This window comes from Lutra lutra, chromosome 3 (genome assembly GCF_902655055.1).
Source record: "Lutra lutra chromosome 3, mLutLut1.2, whole genome shotgun sequence".
Lineage (NCBI taxonomy): Eukaryota > Metazoa > Chordata > Mammalia > Carnivora > Mustelidae > Lutra > Lutra lutra.
In genome coordinates this window covers 1,587,016-1,608,873 of record NC_062280.1, presented here as the reverse complement: position 1 = coordinate 1,608,873, position 21,858 = coordinate 1,587,016, and the positions used below count along the sequence as shown (strand labels likewise).

Sequence of the window (21,858 nt, the reverse complement as noted above, 5' to 3'; positions counted from 1 at the left end):
CAAACGGCATGTTTCATGGACTATGATTCCTCTAGATAGATTCCCTTGAAAGAGAACATGATCTTTCTTTGTAAACTTGTCCTTGGCATTCATATTTTATCTTTTTGGTCACAATCTATTTAATTTTCTTCTGAAATTCTTTGTTTCCAGGGCCCCTTTCTCCCCAAGGGAAGTTGTAAGTTTTTAAGGTCAAGGTCCATGTTCCCCTTTGTTTCTGATTCCCTCACTTTGAAAACTTGGGACACAGCACACTGACAACCAGGGAATGCCGACTCTCTTTACTGCAGAACAGTGCGAAGTTGTACGAACGGTCATCTCGCTAGAACCACATGCTTACATAGTTTTAAAAAGCCAGGTATTTCATAAGGTAAGTACACCAACCTTTTTTGGGATAATGATACATTTTAGAATAAAACACTTACAAGTAAGTGTTTTGGGGGGCGCCTGGGTGGCTCAGTGGGTTAAAGCCTCTGCCTTCAGCTCAGGTCATGATCTCAGGGTCCTGGGATCGAGCCCAGCATCCGGCTCTCTGCTCAGCGGGGAGCCTGCTTCTCCCTCTCTCTCTGCCTACTTGTGATCTCTCTCTCTCTGTCAAATAAATAAGTAAAATCTTTAAAAAAAAAAAAAAGTGTTTTTGTATGAAATATCCTAATGCTTCATTTGAAAAACCACCATTTTGCACCAACAGAATAGTAAGTTTGTTAAAATAAAAGGTTTCTAGTATTTCAACTTTACAGAAAAGATGGTTCAGGAGGTTCATCAAACGCCTGAAGGGATGGAAGATTCTATGTTCTTCCTTAAGGGTGATCAAAAAAAAAAAAAAAAAAAAAAAAAACCTTAAAATTTCCTTTTAATGTTCTGATCATGGCAGAAATAGAAAAGCTAACATGCAATCTGTCCATAGGCCCCATCAACATCACCTTCAAAATCTACCCAGAGGGCCACGGCCTTTCTCCTTCACGCCTCCTCAGACTCGAGCCACAGTCCCTTTCCCGGCCTCGGTCCCCGCACGGCACTTCTGAGTAAGTCCTCCTGCGTCTCCTTACGATTAATTTAATCCTGTTAAAAACGTGTCTCAGATCCTGTCATTCTTTCTCTTAAAAATTCTGCAAACTGGGGCGCCTGGGTGGCTCAGTGGGTTAAGCCGCTGCCTTCAGCTCAGGTCATGATCTCGGGGTCCTGGTATCGAGTCCCGCATCGGGCTCTCTGCTCAGCAGGGAGCCTGCTTCCCTCTCTCTCTCTCTCTCTCTGCCTGCCTCTCTGTCTACTTGTGATCTCTCTCTCTGTCAAATAAATAAATAAAATCTTTAAAAAAAAAAATTCTGCAAACTGAAGGGTTTTCAAATTTTAAGAGTGGTCTATGAGGCCCTAAAAGAACTACAGGACGCCAGGGGTCCCAGCTGCTCTACTCCACCTGTCTTTGGAACTTCCCCGCGTCCCCCTGCGTCCTACAGCGTTCCCGCAGGGACGCCTGACGCATGCTAGCCATGTCCGGACCGCTGTCCCCTCCTGCAGTCACATGCTCACTCCCGCATTTTCTTCAGGCTTCTGCCCTCCTCAGAGATCTTCCCCGACCACCGTGTGTAATAGGGTGGCACCCTCCTTCCCACTTCTCCCGATTCCCAATATCCTGCTTTCTCTGCACTGCAAATTAGTGCAGCCTGGAATACTGTATTAATAGATATTGTGTCAATATTATATATACTAACATGCATATTTACCATATAATATATAAATATTAATGCTATATATCAGTAACAAATAATACAAATCAATATAATAATCCATGTATTAACAAATAAAACCAGTTTTCTTATCAGATATTTCTGAAAAAGTAGTATTATTTTGTTTATTATATGTAAAGCCAGGGAAGGCAGGATTTTATCTATTTGGTTTACTGATCAATTCCCGTGTTTCTAGATCAGGACCTTGATTATGTTAGGGCTGCATTCTGATGGGTAGCACATGTGTAAATGAACGAGAGCACGAGTGAACCTACACTTCACTTTGTTTCTCTGTCGTTCCTACCGCGCTCACGTGCACATTCCAGAAACGACTTTTAAGACGCTAGATTCAATGACGTGTGGCTGAACGTCCATGCGGATCATCTCTTCTACTAAGAATTTAATGGCTCTTTTAAGCAGCTCCCCCTACTATTATTTCATGACTTAAATTGGTTAAATCTGGTAAAGTCTTTGTTTAAACGCGGTGGCTTTCATATTCAATGACTATGAACCACAATTTTATGGAACAATTTGATGTTTACCATATGCATTCTATAAACGTCTTTTCTTTTTCTCTTCTATTCCATTCATCTTTAAATACATGCCTCCCGTGACCCAATTTTTCTCATGAAGCATAACCTGCAGTTTGAAAACATCACTATAGAGTACAGGAAAACATGCAGATTTTCCAATGAACTAGTATTAAAGCTGTCACTGCTCATTAAAAAAAAAAAAAAAAAAAAGGAATGAACCCTGTACAAAAAAAAAAAAAATGCTTTTGAAAGAAACCATTATTTTATATCCATATAAGATCTGAAATGAGCATACTCTGAATATTAAATGTGAATTTCTGAAACTGAATTTTATAGAAAATGAAAGAATGTGGAACTAAAGTATGTTCTTCAAGAAATAACATGAGCAGACAACTATTATTTTAAAAGTGAAAACACCTAAATGTACACATTATTACATGCTTCCCCAGGGAGAATTATAGTTCTTGAACATTTCTGGTAAATTTACCAGGTTAATTTGTAACCAGTGGATCCCAAAAGTGAATGAAGTGATAGAAATCTTGATAATAGTATGATCTTTCCCTCTTTTAGCCAGGATGAAAATAGCCATTTTTCTTCTGCATATAAACTATTCCTCTATTGCAGCAACTCTTCCCTTGCAGTATTTAGCACACCTTTATTTTCCACTGCGTGTTTACCTGTCACCCTCTAGAAACACAGGACCACACACTTGGACCTAAGTTAACTCCCTGAGAAGCTGATTGTCATCCTTCTCTCCTGACCCAAATCAACTTTCAGATCACTAAAGATTTATTTTCCTAAAATCCTTAATTAGTTCCCTACTCACACTGCTTCTATGACCATGCAAAGCCTTCCCAGCTCGTCTCTTTAGCTCTGCCCATCATTAGTACCTGCGATGGTCAGTGCTACGCGGCACCGTGGACAGCTTATACTCTGCGGCTATTCAGTCAAATTCTAACCCAAGTGTTGCCACAAAGTTACTTTATAGATATGATTAACATCTATAATCAGTTGGCATTATGTAAAAAATAGTACGGGAGGGTTTGATATCAATTTCAAGGCCTTGAGAATGGAACTGCTTTGTCCTAAAGAAGAAGTTTTACCTGTGGTCAGCTCCTGCCTAAGAACATCCAACCTGCCCTTCCGGATGGCCTGCCATATGCTTTTCAGACCTGCCTAGCCAGTGCCAAAATTGTGTAACCCATTCCTTGAGATAAATGTGTGTGTGTGTGTGTACACATCCTCACACCTGTTTCTCAGACGCAACGTTGACTGATTAAATACTTCACCATCGTCAGCACTCGATGCCCCAGCCCAACTCTCACCATACTGTTTGTGACTCAGACCTTGTGGACTCTACTCATCGTCCTTCAGATATCTCTGCATGAAATGGTCACTTCTCCCTTGTTTCGACCTGGGAAATTCGAGCTCACTCCCTCTTTCATGAAACGAGAGTCTCACCATTCTCTGAATCTCCTTAGCGTTCTGTTCAACAACATCAGAATGACACAGAACATGATCTGACTTCTACGCTGCTCATGTCTGTGTGGTATTTCCTTAGGATGGAAGGTCCATGAGCATGTAAGACACAGGCAGGTTACTTAACCTTTCAGCCTTAATTTCTCCTGTGGAAAACAAAGTTTTCTCTTAAGATCTCTCTTAAGATCAATAATCACCATATTGAGTCACAGCAAATAATAAGTGAGATCATGTACCTGGTATATATTAGAGCCCACTGAAATGTAACTACTTTGTAATTACTTTGGAAATGTTATTATGCATTAATTCATCAAATATACAGAGTCCATTTTTAAGTATTTATTTGATTATAAGTGGAGGTTCTTTTTCATATATTTATTAACCTCTTGTCTTTATCTTTCTTTGTTTTTTTTTTATCTTTTTTTTATTACTATTTTTTCTTGTGGATTTTTTAGGTAGATTTTACATCCAACATGGGGCTTGAACTCATGACCCTGAGGATCAAGAGTCACCTAAGGTACAGGCTGAGCCAGTCAGGCACCCCAAGAGTCTTTATTCTGTGTTGCTGTTGTTGTGCTAAGGTACATCTTGTGGACACTGGTTTGGTTTCCAAGCAGCATGTACTCCAAAGAGATCTAGAAAATTTTCAAAAATAACTACTAATAATGAGTTCAAAATGTTCTGCAAAAAAAAGAATTCAGAAAAAAAAAAAAAAAAGAGTTCTTCAAACAGTTGCAACACTACTTGGTGTACCTGACATATTTATCGCTCAGGAGGCCATATCAGAACAGACAAAATCAACTTGCTCCTCCGTAATTTACCGACCCCAGTCTGCGAAGGTGTTTGAGTCCCCTCTACTTTGTGCAGAATAACTTAGAGCAGCTCTGCAGCTGTGAGTAACACAGACGACGATCTCTACTATTCACCCTAACCCAAAAGTGAGGGACAGTTCTCATCAGAATCTTTCAATCCTTTACATCAGAAGGATTCAATCAGAATCTTTCAATCCAATTTTTCAAAATGAGACATTTCAGTCATATCTAAAAATAAGTAATATGTGGTGGTTTCAGTTAAAAGACACGATTCTGGTATGATAGATAATATTATCAAAAACTCAGCATGCACTTTAAAATAATAGTGGTTTTCAAAATTAATTTTTTTCTAAAAAGTTTTCATACAATTTCTCAACAGCTAACATGGAGAGTATCTGCGGAAGAGAGAGATGATAGTAACTCAATTTTTCCTCATGCAGCTGACTAAACTTTTCACGCTAAGTCATGGCAATCAAACCTCATGTCACATTAGAGGGAAAGCCCTAAGCACTGCAGTGATTTCAAGCACATTAGCTTTTTTTAAAAAATGTTTTATTTTTTTATTAACATATAATGTATTATTAGCCCCAGGGGTACAGGTCTGTGAATCGCCAGGTTTACACACTTCATAGCACTCACCACAGCACGTACCCTCCCCAATGTCCATACCCCCCCACCTGCCCAACCCCCCTCCCCGCAGCAACCCTCAGTTTGTTTTGTGAGATTAAGAGTCTCTGATGGTTTGTCTCCCTCCCAATCCCATCTTGTTTTATTAATTCTTTTTCCTACCCCCCCCAAACGCCCCACGTTGCCTCTCAACTTCCTCATATCAGGGAGATCATATGGTAGTTGTCTTTCTCTGATTGACTTCTTTCGTCAAGCACGTTAGCTTTACACCAAAAATATTTTAGAGTATTTCTTTGCTACAAAGCAAGAAAAAATGGAGGTGCCATACGCTACAAATCGCACTGCTGAGCAACAGGTCTGGATGAATCTCCAGATGATCTTATAAACGCTTTTTCCTACTGATTCGACTCAGACCAGCACTGAAAGAGGTTCTCTATTAAACAGCATTGACTTTCTGTTCAATATATGGTTTTTTAAGTTTTTTCTCAAATCATTCCTTATACCTCATCTCATTATATCCAGTATACCCAGTACAGAGTTTGCTAATTCATAAACCCTTAAGTTTTCTTTATAAAAATAATTTTTATCATTTTCTCTTTTTCCCATGCTGTGTCTAAAGGTTAGTTACTTAAGTCTGGCCCACCTGCGCGCTCCCCAACACAACTTTCTCTCCTGTGTCTTCCAAGTGTATTCCAATCTATTTCAGATTTCGTGCTCCCTAATTACACAGTAACACCTTTCTTTAAAGACCTTTTCTTTGAAGATATGGAGCATGGATTGCTTGCTTCTATTTACTAAAAGGAAGAAAACTAAACACAAGAGTCAAAAATGTGCTTTTTTTCTGTTTTCCTAATAGTTTAAGTTTTGTCTCTTTTTTTGAATGAAAATTGCATTCATCAAAATTGTAGCTCATTTCTCTCCTGATCAGGTTAGTTTTTACATTCGTCTATGCATGCAACATTAAAATGCTTTCAAAGGAAGCTAATTTGTTGGTGGTTTTATTTCCTACAGGCCATGATATTGCAAATAATTTTAAAGATAGCTAAATTATTTAAAGAGAATACATGCATGGCAGACCGAACTTATAAAGAATACTCTTTATAATTAAATAAAATAATTGCTTATTTGGAGAAACAGGGAAAAAAAAAAAGAATTACTTATTTGGTGGAAAAAAATCACTCCCCATACTATATATTACAAAATTTCTTATGCAAACTTTTTTTAGGAACCATCTACTGGGAAACGCCAATGCATAAACAATCTTTCTTAGATCAATCATGAATTTAATAATAATAACATAACAAAAGAAATTAAATAAATATAAGCCATTTTACCTTTGCATTATAGGGAATGTAATGTTTTGATAAAGCTTCGGGAGTATGCATCCATGTTTTGTCTGCAATGAAGAATACACAAGGTTAAATTAAATTACATGTTCCGAGGGGGTAATATTCATTCATTAGCATAAGGAGTCTGACAGGGGTGGGAGCATTTCTAAGTCGTGATTCTCATACTAAACTGAGAAAGACTAACTAGTCAGATAGGAGAACAGTGTAGCTGTAAAGTGCTTAGAAGATTCTTTCCCTGATATAAAAGTCCCTAGCTTTTCCTTTAAAAAGTATTCAAATAATGAAGTGATACTAAGTTTCTAAAGAATATTAAAAAATAACAACTCAGTGGAAGACCACTGTACCGATTACATGATTACATGACGTCATCTTTCCGCTTATACTCTCATGGTTTATAGGGTTTTTTAAATTCTCTAATCAATAAATCTTAAATCTTTATAATTTTCTTAGATTAATGTAAGAGAATATTAAAAATAAATGTGACTAAAAGGATAGAAGATAATGAAAATAATTTGAACTGTATATTATTGGTAGAAATAGAAAAAAATATTTTTCATTCAACTTTGAATTTTATTTATATAGTCTACACATCTTCCAAAACATTTTGTGGACTGAGTAAGTGGGGAAAAAACAAAAAAACATTAAACAAATAAAATTAGACCATTTTTTGGAAATTGCATTTGTCTGTAGTAAACTTTTGAAATCTTCAAAAACTACTGTCTCCTTTAGCAGAGTTTTGTGAATATTTTATTCCTCTTGGAATTTAAAAATTTAGAATCAATACTATGAACAGAATACAATCAAAGACATATTTTACCATGAAAAGTAGTTAGTAAGTTCTGAACAGAAATGGATTACGAACAAAGTATTTCCAACATTCAATTCAGAACATTTGAATATGTTAACAGAAACCAGTTTGATATCATTAATATGTTCTCAGACTGGGGGAATAGGAAGATAAAAAGAAAAAGGCCTATGTCTGGAAGGTCAATTATTTTATACCACTTGAAAATAACACAGTATATTTATTTTAAACACATTTACGGGGTACAATCCAATATTCATATGAATTTCTAAAACAGAACATGAGGAAATGATAAACATCCCAAGCTTATGGTGAATTTTAGGGCTCTTTCTGACTACTCGAGTGAATATGTGATGATTGTAGTTGGGTGCTGTACTCTATGAGAGGCGACACGTTCTGAGCTTCAAAAAGCAATATTGACATATTGCCGTCGCCATTAATGTGTGAATTTTTTACTTCCTGTAAGGATTTTAAATTTAATTACTTTTTTTTCTTTATGACTGCTCCTGAATAGTGATATGATTAATTCAGAAAAATTTGTACTTAGATTTAAGATACAGTCTTGCCCTTGTATATTAAAAGAAATCACAATGCTATCCTCCAGAACAATAAAAATATCAAAACAATAAGAACAAAGACCTACCTTTAGGAAACCTAAAAAAGAAAAAAAATCCAATTTCTGTTTTCAACCCCTTAACTCAATTCTTCTCATGTCTCCTTTTCCAAGATACACAGCACTGTTCAGAAGGACATAAAGTTTAAGTCTGAGTACGACGGTTCACTCCAACCCTGAGGAAGAGGGATGACTGCTTTCTCCTGCAGCCACTACACTGGAAAGCTGATGACGCGACCAGTTACAGTCTTGCATTAAGGTGACCTAGAAAGCGGGCAGTTCTATCCAGCTGGTACTGATGACAGATTAATCCCAGTATGAAATGACCAGTGGGTAAGCTGTAGTCGCTACAATGACCAGAACTCAGTGTCCACATGATCGCGCACTGACGGTCTGGTGGACATACCTCCAGCACAGGCCGTACACTTATAAAACCCGAAAGATCTCTAAAACACATCCTTACTGTCCTCCTGATGTATACTCTGGCAAAAGAAAAAACTGACAGAATAAAACTCTTTATATTAACTCCTATAGATGTGCCTGGCCTTGAAGAGCGAGTATAGACGATGGTCTCCGGTCACAACCTATGCCCACAAAAGCCATCAGAGATACAGACATGGTACAGACACAGGAACACAGACATCTGGAACATGTCCCCTTCCTTGAAATTGAACTGTAATCACTAACTCAAGAGTAAACAGCCATGTAAAGGGAAATGCCAACATGTCAAAATATTTGGAAAGTGTCAAACCACCCTGACTGTAACAAATCCAAGTGTTCAAATGCATTTAGATTAAGAGCTCATCAAGAATGATGCAGACTGGGTGCTGAGGGGCTCAGTGGGTTAAGCCTCTGCCTTTGGCTCAGGTCATGATCTCAGGGTCCTGGGATCGAGCCCCGCTTCGGGCTCCCTGCTCAGGAGGGAGCCTGCTTCCTCCTCTCTCTCTGCCTGCCTCTCTACTTACTTGTGATCTCTGTCTGTCAAATAAATAAATAAAATCTTAAAAAAAAAAAAAAAAGAAGAATGCAGAAATTTCATTATTATTGTATCACCAGAGCTTAGCATACAGGAAGTACCTTCTCTGAATATATCAAATTTAAACCTAAATGTTGGGTGAATAGATGCATAATGAATGGGTTATAAAAAGAAAAATAATATTTAAATATTGAATCTTAAGCGCTATGCACTGTGATTGTATCTACTCATCAGTAGGTCAACTGGTAAGTTAAAGTGTAATTAGTTGAGTTATTTAATCACATTTACTCATGTTCAAAATTTTATGCTTTTTTACTAAATTATTCAGTTTTGATGTAATGAATAGAATATAGGATTTTAAAAATTCAAAGAGAAAGCTATCATAAGAAAAGGAGCCATACACTGGGTATTCCATAAGACTGACGAACCACTGAACTCTCCCTCTGAAACTGATAATAGGCTATATGTTAATTAATTGAATTTATATTAAAAAATTAAAAAGTAATCCAAGAAAAGGAGCTACAGAATAAGCACATTCATTAAAATTTACTTGATGACTATGAAATTAGACTAATTTTTACAGATCTCTTCAAAATAGTCCAAATAATGCAATTCTAATACACTCAGTCTTTTTCAGACTCTGTACAGCATTAGAGCATTTGCAAAGAAGATCAGTGAAGTCACTAGCTAATTCAATCAAAGAATACCAGACCAAATACGAATGGAAGGGTTGCTAAAAAGAAAAATATATAGATATGTTTGAGTTTAAGAGAACAGTGTCCTTGCCTTCAGCTTCTGAGGTCCAGGATGGTTTAGTAAGAGTGCACGTGATGACCACATAAACTGGACACTTTTGAAAGAAAAGATAAGCTTCTACTGACTGAAGACCGTCTTCTCTGTTTAGAGTAGAATATACAACACATGCTGATACCAGCTACGGGAAACATGACTGAATTGTATATTCTCTAGGGATACAATTACAGCTCCCAATTGTCAAAATATATGGACGTCTGTCATAAAATTCCACTTTTCTATTTCAAATTAAAATTCAACCGAATAGTGGTACTGGTTGAAGCCGGCAGCAGGGCTCTGAGAGTTCTCCTTTTCACGACCTCACTAAATGAGAGCCATAACTGACTGGTGGGTAGAACTTCCAGTATCAAGTTCTAACGTGAAATCAGAGTAAAATATTGATCAATCCTCTAATACTCTAATCTTCATAAGGATATTTAATCATTAGACTTGGGGGGGGGGGAAATCACAAGAAACTTTTAAAGACAGTGGGGCAAAGCAGGAAAAGGACAAGTGCTTCCATGTCCTGCCTCTGTAAATCACTCCGATCTTCCCCGCAGCCATCCTCCCACTGTCATCAAGTCACACAGATACACAGTTGCTGGTTACTTGGGATTTCTCAATGAAAAACTCCAACATCGTCTTTAGCTAAAGAGAAATTAGAAAATGGGAGTTTCAACTTTAAAACCTCTGGAAAAAGGAACTGTAAGCAAATAACAAAAAAGAGTCTAGAAGTGTTTTTTAAAAATAAGATAATGGGGCGCCTGGGTGGTTCAGTCAGTTATGCAACTGGCTCTTGATTTCGGCTCAGGTCATGATCTCAATGTCACCAGAATGAGCCCCGTGTTGAGCTCTGTGTTTAGCGTGGAGTCTCTCCCTCTGCTCCTCTGCTCCTCTGCTCTCTCTCTCTCAAATAAATAAATAAATACTATCTTAAAAAAAATAAAATATATGATTAAAGTGATGAGTTGTGATGTAAGATTTTTATTACTTCATTAAAAATACTATGTCTCATAGGATTATTTCTAGATTCTTTTTCTACCAGTAGAAGAAATTTAAAAAGAACATTATATTACTTTCAGAATGTGTTTTAAATCGGAATCAAACTACAAATGACAATAAATGTTATTTTTGCCCTCCCCTTATTCAGAAAAATAAGTAAAATAATAAATTCCTAGTTTCCGGGGGCACCTGGGTGGCTCAGTGGGTTAAGCCGCTGCCTTCGGCTCAGGTCATGATCCCAGGTCCTGGGTTCGAGCCCCGCATCGGGCTCTCTGCTCAGCAGGGAGCCTGCTTCCTCCTCTCTCTCTGCCTGCCTCTCTGCCTGCTTGTGATTTCTCTCTGTCAAATAAATAAATAAAATCTTAAAAAAAAAAAAAAAAATTCCTAGTTTCCCAGGGTGGAAAAGTGCCAGAAAGCTCACATTACCGAAATCCCTACTGAATACATCACTCCTCTGTACCACAGCCAAACGCTGAGGACTTCTCACATCCATAACAAAAAAAGTTTGTGCTTCAAGTCATTCCATTATGTTTGCACAACTTTGTTGGAATTTTTTCCTGCATTAAATCAACAACCTTGTAATTTACACCTATTTGACCTTTATTAAACTTAGTCCCATGACCACATGACAGCCCTCCAAACACTGAGAGACCACACCAAAGGTTCTCAGGTTCTCAGCCAGGTTCCTGCCCCAGGTTGAAAGTCTTGACGTCACACACCCACACCCCCCACCCCCGCCGCCTCTCTCATCGGGTGTGTTACAATGTGTCGATCAATCCTTTAAAGTGAGAACACACCCTGCTGAAGTCCATGGACTAGAACAGAACAATCTAGTTTGTGGTTCTGGACTATTCATTTCATACAGTAGAAAATTAACTAGAACCTTTGATAACCACACAGTTCAGACTTAATTCTTCGGTCATTTTTTTACCCACATGGCACTTAAGGTGCGCCTTCCAAATAATGACAGTTCATAAATAAGAATGAAAGTGTTAGATTTTCTGGATCCACGTTCATCAATTTACAGTGTCTTATTAAGTTTACGGTGCGGAATATAAGCTAACTGGCCATTTCTCCCCCATTATCTGTTGATTCCACCATATCAGTTTATCTCTTCTTGTTTACGATCACTTATAAAATTGAGTGGCATTGTTTAATTATCCTCTCCCACTTCACTGACAGTGTATTAAATAGGACAGAGCCCTGTGTCCGTCACTAAACAACTTCTTACAGAAAGATAAGGACAGGGCACCTGGGTGGCTCAGGCAGTTAAGCATCTGCCTTCAGCTCTGGTCATGATCCAGGGGTCCTGGGATCGAGTCCCACATCCAGATCCCTGCTCATCGGGGAGCCTGCTCTTTCCTCTGCCTCTACACCTCCCCCAGCTCACTCTCTCTCAAATAAATATTTCCAAAAAAAAAAAAGCAAAAAAAAGACAAGGATACATTATTTTAACTTCACTTAACTACATAAAACTATGAAACATTTCAATCTTTCCTATGAGTATATCATGAAATATTTGTCAAATGCCATGTTTTACTGCCCCTTAAAAAAATAACATTTAATGGGGCGCCTGGGTGGCTCAGTGGGTTAAGCCGCTGCCTTCGGCTCAGGTCATGATCTCAGGGTCCTGGGATCGAGCCCCGCATCGGGCTCTCTGCTCAGCGGGGAGCCTGCTTCCTCCTCTCTCTCTGCCTGCCTCTCTGCCTGCTTGTGATCTCTCTCTGTCAAATAAATAAATAAAATCTTAAAAAAAAAACGACATTTAACTAGCTGTTTCTTTCATTCCTATGCTGATAATTATGATATATTACATTTATATTTATTTTACGTCAAAATCCTAAAGTTATTTTGGCCTCGTTGCTATCAGCTTACTTATCATCGACCCTCACATATTACGCAGTAAACAGGGAAGCATATGCACACATACAAATGTGATTTTAAATCATGGGACCCTCATACACGCCCATGAGTTGAGTATTATATGACTACACGATCCAGTAGTACTAGTTTCAGATCACTTTATTTCTTGCAGTTTCGCACCACAGAATGAAATTGCCAGGAAGCACACTGTCATAAACGTATGCTGAATTAAATGTACTAAACAACTCCACTCTCATTAGAGTGATAACCAAAGGTTAATTAGCAATGGGTGCACATTCGTGTTGCTCTGGTCTAACGTCATTCCTGAACCCTGTGGTTTGATAATAGGAAAAACTGAGTCCTTAGCATCTCTGCCTGATTTTCACAGTGATATTGAATTGACCCCCAGGCCCTTTAAACGGGCTCACTTACCTTTCTTCCTGCTAAAAGCACGGTTCATGATGACCAGCAAACAGATGTTCAGTTCAATCACACTTTATAGCCTACAAAAATGACAAAATATTGAAGCCTAAATAAAGATATGTTGACCAACCTATTTTGCACATTGCATTGCATAAAATGCAAATGCATTTTTCATCACAAAGCCTTTTAATATGTGTCTTAAATATTTATAAAGAATATTGTGAAATGTCCCAAAAGACACGGGGTAAGAATAAACTAGAGTACTCAATATTACAAATGGCTGAACAGATAAGAACAGTATCTCAAATAAATTTCCTCCGAAGTTCATTAATCTTCTTGTCTTTTTCTTGTTGTACATCTATCATTAGTTACATTTATCTGCAAATTTTAGGAGAAAGAAGACTAATACTTTCAGCCAATAGTTAAGAGAAGTGGCACAGTTCTGAGCAATGATTAACAGCAGTAAATAAACAGAAGTTTTGATTATGAAGTGGCAGTCGTGTCCCTCTCCAGCCAGGCTCTGCCAGGCAGCCCTGTGCCCCATAATGCCCTGGGCAGCCACTGCCCGAGCTGTTCAAACCGAGATGGTGGCGTCCTACCCCAGTCTGAAACCAAGGAGGCAGCCCTGATGATCTCTGAATTTGCCTTTGGGATCAGTCATCCCTAATCTTGAAGAATAATGCACGCTCACAGCAAAATAACTATGTCCCAGTCCTATAGGATCTACGAAGCCCAAAAGCCTTCCTTCATTTCATGCCATCTCCATTCCCTTCAGCTGAAACTGGCCAAGGGCTGTTTGGCCACAACCTTAGTATTCTCTGCTACATGAACGGGCTGAGAATTTTCCAAATCTTCCAGTACTGTCTCTTTTTTATCTTTTTAAGATTTATTTATTTTTGGGACGGTGGGAAAGCACAAGCAAGGGGGAGGGGCAGAGAAGCAGACCCAGGTGCCTTTATCTCTCTCTCTCTTTTTAAAACAATTCCTTTTTCAGTTGTTCTTCTTCCACATTTTAGTATAATCAGTTAGAAGGCACCAAGCCACTCTTTGAACACCTTGCTTAGAAATTCTCTCAGCTAGGATGCCTGGGTGGCTCAGTCGGTGAAGCTTCCGCCTTCATCTCGGGGTCCTGGGATCGAGCCCCACCTTGGGCTCCTTGCTCAGCGGGGAGCCTGCTTCTCTCTCTGCCTGCCCTCTCCCTGCTTGTGCGCTCGCTCACGCAGGCTCTCTCTCGGACAAATAAATAAATAAAATCTTAAAAAAAAATGTTCTCAGCTAAATACCAATTTCATTAATTGCAAGTTCTACCCTCCATAAAAATACTAGAACACAAACACAACTCAGCCAAGTTCTTTGCCCACTTCATAACAAGAAATAGCTTTCCTCCAGTGTCCAGTAACATGTTTTATCTATGTTTCTATCTGGAAATCCATCAGATTCCCATCCACACATCTACCAGCATTCTGCTTATGATTATATATGTATTCCTTAAGAAGTTAGAGGCTTTTTAGCTCTTCTCTTTTCTTTCTGAACCCTCACCAGAACTGCCTGGAGCAGTATCACAGCGATCACCTCCTTCTAGTAACACCTCAACACTCTTCCAGCTTCTACCCATCACCCAGTCCCAAAGCTGTTTCCACATTTTTGGGTATTTGTTACAGCAGCACCCCACAGTCAGCTTGGACTGCCATAACGTAAACTACAGAAATTTTTAACTTGCAGTGTTGGAGGCTGGAGGTTTGAGATCAGGTGCCAGCTATGTGAGGTTCCAGTGAGGGCCCTCTTCATGGCTTGTGGGACACAGCTTCTGGCTGTGACCTCACATGACAGAGAGGGACAACCCTCTTGCTTTTCCTCTTTTCATAAAGATACTACCCATCACAGGGTCGTCCCCTAATGACCTCATCTAAACCCAAGTACCTTCCGAAGGCCCCAACTCCAAATACCACTCTGGGGTTCAGGATTTCAACATGTGAATTTTGGGGGTACACCAACATTTAGTGCATAGTATTTACAAATCTACACAGCAGTAAAACAAGGAGAGAAATTAATCTTAAAAATAAAATCATTTTTACAGTCTAATTACTGGTATTTCTGTTCAGGAATTTCTGCTCCCAATGAAGAATTAAAACAGTTAAGAATTAGAACTCGGGCTCTCTGTCTCTCTCTCTCAAATAAATAAAATAAATATAAAAAATTTATAAAATATTATTACCAGGCTTAGATAATGACACAATAATATCACTCTTCTATTAACCTCACACTTCATTCACCTTCTCATGATTATGCCATTAATAAAAGAAAGGTAGAGAATATGTTTAAAAAATTAAAACACCAAAATGATTATGTCATTTATACTAACGATATAATATGGTTTCTTTTCTATAATGTAAAAGATATAGAAGTAATGATTGAAATTACTGTATTCATTATAAATAATGTATTCATTCATTCAGAAATCATTTTTAATCACCAGTGCCAACCACTCTGTAAGGAATGAAGGCAATACAATACAGACAAAATATATTTTGTCTCATCCCAAAAGTTAGTTTTCATCTAGAACCTAACAGACATGGTTATTGATTGATCATATCCTGAAAAGAATAAGTGAAGATAACAAACTAGCACAAAAGAAACATAATTATCCAAATGTAAGGTCCAATTTCTCCGGAAAAATAAAATTACCAGGAAGCTTATTAATCAGCAGATCAAATTCAGTATGTCTCAGGTAGACATTTTCAACAATAGTAGATTGTGAAATATAAAGATGGATTTTAATACCATATAATTTTAAATTTCATGAAATTGTGTGTATTTTAAAATTAACAATATCATATAAACTCTTTGGGGCATAAAGACAGAAAGAAAAAAAAACCTTAACATAACTGTATAAAGTTCAGGAGGCCAAATAAATAAAGGATATGAAATGACGCTACAATTCTATGACTCTGAAATCCCCGAAGGATTTTTACCTGCTCATAAAGCACATAGATATAAATGTCAGTGGGTACTGGACAAGCTGTTCTTATCATAGAAACAAAAGCCATAATTTCACTTTCCAAACACTAGTTTTTAGCATATTTATTTGATCCAATGACACTCTACTCTTCCTTGAGAAACAGGTCATAATTCCCCACTAGAAACTAAGCAGACACTGGCTTTGCTCACTATGCCCATGTGCAGAATACAGTGTGCAAACGTAAGTCGCTTTCAATACACTGTTTACAGGTTTAATGCATTCATAACATGTTTTAATGCACTTAAAGCTGAGGTAATAAGATATATATTGTTATCAACTTACTTTATGTTAAGTTTAAGAAATGTAAGTTCTGTATAAACTTAATTTCAATTTATAGTATTATATAAAATCTTCTTGGATAAACTTTTGATAAACATTGTCTCAATGGCTACTTATACGTGGATGCATTATTTCCTTATCAGTAAAAAATTATCCCTAAATTTTCGATAAATAATATATAGAGAGAATAACATAAACATCTTTTACTAATTTTCCATAAAATAGCATCCCAGAGTAAAAATCATACAAGGTTTAAAGTATTGCAATTTAGATTTTCTATTTTTTTAAATTAAACATAAAAAGAGTTGTTCAATTAAAAAAAAACAAAAACAAAGTCTGGAACAATATACATGGCCATCAGTGGTGTGTGAGACTCCCCATTTAACTTTACTCTCTGGGACTGAATACTGAAGAGTGTGTCCCTGTGTGGGTCTGTTCGTACTGTACTGACCATAATCCTTTTTTTACATACACATGAAATCCCTTGGATTAACAGTAGTATATGGTATGACAGGAGCACTTACACTAATTTCCCGAATGGTATATACAAAGAGTCATATCACTCACTGACTAAGCCAACCTTCCCTCGGACATGTATGCTGCTCACGTTACGTAAAGCTGTACAGACCTATTCAGCCGCTCCTACTTGTAATCATGGCAGAGTAACAGGCTATCGTTCTCTTACTCTCTGAAACACAAAAAATGAGTCTAACCGATGGGCTGTGCATGGACATGGAAGCAGACTCCAGCAACCTTCCTAAGCTGGGATATGCCTGAGATGTGGTGAAATGAAGGTGACTCGTGGTTACAGACCAGAGCACTGGGGAGGACAGAGCTCCACAGAAGTAACTGAAGATACCTGCCAAAAGCCTTACAATTTAACTCGGTAATGACCACTTCGTGAGATTGAGTAAAGGGTCACCCACAAAGGTCAGAGAGACCAGTACCTGCAACTCACATTGGAGGCGACAGCAAGGAAGAAAAGCCTGTAATTCACAGGACATCAGCTAGATTACTAAGACGCGCCTAACCATGTACATAGGGGAAAATTAAAGCTAGAATAAATGCTGCTTTGGCCCCACTTAAGTGATTTTAAAAACAAGACCCAAAAGAATTAACCCATTTCCGAGTAACTTCACTAAATCCTAAAGCTATGTTCAAAATATTTTAAGGAATATAAAAATACTCAACACCCAACATGGTGAAACGCACAGTGTTTGGCATTCAATTAAAAAAAAAAATCAGGTGGGTGCCTGGGTGGCTCAGTGGGTTAAGCCGCTGCCTTCGGCTCAGGTCATGATCTCAGGGTCCTGGGATCGAGACCCACATCGGGCTCTCTGCTCAGCGGGGAGCCTGCTTCCTCCTCTCTCTGCCTGCCTCTCTGTCTACTTGTGATCTCTCTCTGTAAAATAAATAAATAAAATCTTAAAAAAAAAATCAGGCATGCAAAGAAATAAAAAAATACAACTCATAATGGGGAAAAAATAAATCATGTAGATGTCATTAGATAAATTGTTTTAATCTCAAGTTTTATTTCAAAATCAGTAATACGTTGATAATACACTGTGAGGTCACTTACTATTAATTTACTCTATAACTTTAACCTTTTGTAGGCTTATTTTTAAAAAGGGAAAAAAAAGTTTGGAGCCAACAATCATTTCTTTAAATAAATCCAGCATATCCTACCAAAGTAAATTCACTGATATTCATAAAGTAGCTCAGAAGGTTAGAGAGACATTGATGAGCGGCAGTTTCCTGTTTTTCAACCTAACGCTCAAGCTCTTATTTGATGAATAGCATTGTTATGACTAAAGAAACTATATATGGCATAACATTAAAACCTGTAAAACAGCTAGTTCTGAAATCTCACTTTACCCTTTTGAGTATATTTAAAATCAAATATTCCTAGAATTCTTTCAAGGTTAAAATTTTAAAGAACCAAAAAAAAAATTAAAACACAGTTCACATTAAATAAATCATAAGTCACTAAAATCCTGTTGTTCATCATGAGATCAGAAATGATGTAAAATGGGGTGCCTGGGTGGCTCAGTTGTTAAGCATCTGTCTGCTCAGGTCATGATCCCAGTTGTTAAGCATCATGACCTGCTCAGGTCATGATCCCAGGGTCCTGAGATGGAGCCCCATATCAGGCTTCCTGCTGAGGAAGCTGCCTCCCTCTGAGGCTTCCTCCCTCTCCCACTCCCCCTGCTTGTGTTCCCTCTCTCGCTGTGTGTCTCTCTCTGTCAAAGAAATAAATAAAATCTTTTTAAAAAAGAAATAATGTAAAATAATGAAATCCAATCATTCGTTTTAGTTCTGGGAAGAAATGAGGTAAAGTTAAAAAACAAACAAAAACCAATAGTTGCTTTTCCTGTAAATGTATTTTTTACTCTCTTTTACTGCTTTTTTTTGAATATGCAATTCAGGAAGGTAATCCCGAGAGAATGTCAAGCAATTTCAGATCCCGCCTTGACTCCTTCAGGTTGCCGAATCCTCTACTGTGGCTCATTCTTGGAACGTCATTGCTTCAACAGCTCGTGTAGCTTCCAAAATCCCACTCAGAGAATTCAGCTCATTTTTTACTCTTCTTGATCTAATTAGTATCTATTGTGAAGATTCTCTGGTTAAACCTCAAATTTTAAGACACCTTACAGTATTTTTATTTTATGACTGTAATTTGCAAAAACTTTGCTTTTGAAGAGCAATAAATACTACCTAAGTGTAGCCAAGAAAACTAACCAGTAGACAAATTTGGAAATTTTACATTTACAATTTACATTACTAGGAGAAGCCACATGATGTGATAGAGAGGATATATATATATTTAAGATTTTATTTATTTATTTGAGAGAGAATCGAGACAGAGAGAGAAGAGAGAGAAAGTGCGCGTGTGCACAAGATGGGGGAGGGTCAGAGGGAGAAGCAGACTCCCCGCTGAGCAGGGCCCAACCCCCACCATGTGGGACTCGATCCCAGGACTCCAGGATCATGACCTGAGCTGAAGGCAGTTGCTTAACCAACTGAGCCACCAAGGGCACAAAGAAGATATATATTTACCATTTGCTAAGAAACAGCAACATTAGTGTTTTCTGAAATTCCCTGACTTGGGATATAAGTGCTTATTGTTATTTTTTACTTAATTTACCATATTGACCCATATCTCGTAACACTCATTAAAAATTCTTTACTCTTTCAATAGATAGATTTTGAAACTACTTTATGTGACATTACAGAAGTGGAGAAGGGAAAATAAGTATGACATGGACCCTGATTTCAAAGACCTTATCGTCTTCGAGAGAGAGGGGAGAATAGGGACAAGCCCTATTAAAGAGAGAGATGCCAAGGAAAAATAAGAGGATGAAGCACAAACGACTGTCTCTGTCTTGTTCAAGGTCAAAGTTTCAGAGTGGAGGTGAACAGTCATCTCCCAAATGGGCAAAGGTCAAAGGTGAGACACGAAATAAGGTTTTGGGCAGAAGGGCAGAATGTGTGCAGTACATGTCGATTAAGGGCTTGGGCTCCCTGCCACGCCACTAACAGCCTCAGGGAGCACCCACTGGCCCTCACTGGGGCTCTCATCCAGGCTATTCCACAACACCCTTGGTCTAAAGGGAACATCTGAGCACCTGGTAATGGCCAACTCTTGAGAACGGCTTTATGCAAGAAAACCTTAATTTACAAGGTCCAGAACTCAGGGCTGGGGAGGAAAATAAAATCTGAACTTCTTCTAATGCCCAAAGTGAATTCAAAGTAAAGGCTACAATGAATCAAAAAGAAAAACGGACACATAAAGCCCAACTTTTCTGACAGCTAAAGCCACCAAATTTGAACCACTTTATTCTAATAATAACACTTTCTCCTTTAAGAGGATTTTCCACATTTCCACAGCTCTGAGCCTCAAAGTATTGTCCAATAAGTAAGAGTCTGGGCAGTAACTATGGCAATACTGTGACACCACAAAATTCCGTGCAGGGACTGCGTCGTGCAGAGACACCCTTTAGCACCCAGTCGTGGCGCCACCACTCAGCACCTCCGGAATCGGGGCAGCCCCGGCGGCTCTTGGGACCAAAGCAGCAAAAGCTCCAAGGAGGGGGATGTGCTGGGGCTGCCAACTGCCGAAGCCCCCACGTCTGCCTGGGCATGGGCGTCCCGGGGGCAGGGCCTGCAGGGTCTGAGCTGCACTCCAGCAGGCCTCTAGCCGGCTGTTTCAATAATTAGATTCTGAGAATTCTCCTTAAAACGACCTTCAATGATCAATTAACTATTCTTCTCGCTGGGCTTTCTTCATTATCTTCTGTCCTTAATGGGAGCTCAGCTACCTCACTCCGAAATGAGGTAATCACACAGTAAATAAATGAGGCCAGGAGAAATATTTTTTAAGACAAATAAAACTCTGCAATATTGAAACAAACATTTCTATTTACGAAACATATGACTCCCCTATGCGTAGACAAAAGTTTTCCTGGGTTTAGTTTCCCTCTGAATTCCAGGTTTTGAAGTAAACTGCGGAAGTCTTACTCAATTTTTTCTCCACTTTTTTTATCATAACAATGGACTTTCTTTCCTTCTTATTTTGACTGTACACTTAAGAACTCTATCCTCCTAGACCTGCTATTTTGGTCATTTCTCCAAACACTTCGATATCCATATCCTAACTGTGAGAGGGAACTTGTGGGATCCAGTTCCTGAGGTAACATTATCTTTGGCAAATTTTTCCAAATTCCTTTGAAAGACCAAAATAAAACAGCTTGACTGCAGAATGAATGCTATCAGAGCCTAAGGCTCAAAACTTTCTGGACTTTTAATTAAGAGTAGAATTTGTATAATACATACTGTTTTAAGATTCAGTTGATCTAAAAAAAAAAAGATTCAGTTGATCTCCACAAACAACAATACAAGCACTTTCAGTTCAGCTTCAAATCTTCTGCTTTCTATTACAATATTTCACTTTGCTGAAAGGAAACAGACCCCAAATGGAGTCACTTTTGCTAAACCCCACCAAGACTTAATGCCTAAACTAACTGTGATTTCAGCCTCTCCCAGGAGTGGAATTTTAAACCAATCAGTCTGGAATTTCCTGGTCAGCCTTAGTGAGGTCATCTGCATGATAAGACCCCGTGCCCTTCCCCCCTCATGGAAGGTGACCTTGCCAGAAACAATGCTTTCTTTTCTTTTGCTAATAGCCTCCTTGTCCTGTCCCATACCAGGGCTGCCTATAAAATCCTTCTGTTTTGTGCAGCTCCTCAGAGCTCCCTCCTATCTGCTCCATGGGATGCTGCCTAATGTATGAATTGTTGAATAAAGGCAATTTGATCTTTACATTTACCTCAGTAGATTTTTTTTTAAGAATCTAAAAGGATTTTTTTCATTTAAGCCTTTTGCTTTAATGTCAGCTGTTTCTAGATCAGTATTTTTACAGTAAGCACAGTTTTTATCTTTACATTAAATTCTAACAAACAGTAATAATAAATGTGCATAGGCTTACCATTTCCATCATTTTACAAAGTTTTAAAGAGAGTTTTAAGAAAGCCAAAGAGAGAGAGAGATGATTTCTTTCCCCAG

At 38.2% G+C, this 21,858-nt stretch overlaps 1 protein-coding gene across 10 annotated transcripts in view; it reads right to left on the bottom strand.

Moving 5' to 3' along the window:
- Positions 1–21,858, bottom strand: part of GULP1 (GULP PTB domain containing engulfment adaptor 1) — a 263,779-nt gene that overhangs the window by 91,867 nt on the left and 150,054 nt on the right. For all 10 annotated transcript variants that reach the window (XM_047720545.1, XM_047720547.1, XM_047720540.1 and 7 more), the window contains 2 exons: positions 13,008–13,078; positions 6,510–6,571 (listed from right to left, as the gene is read on the bottom strand). In XM_047720545.1, the coding sequence (XP_047576501.1) occupies positions 6,510–6,517 (8 nt within the window). In that variant the 5' untranslated portion in view covers positions 6,518–6,571; positions 13,008–13,078. The remainder of the gene's footprint in view (positions 1–6,509; positions 6,572–13,007; positions 13,079–21,858) is intronic.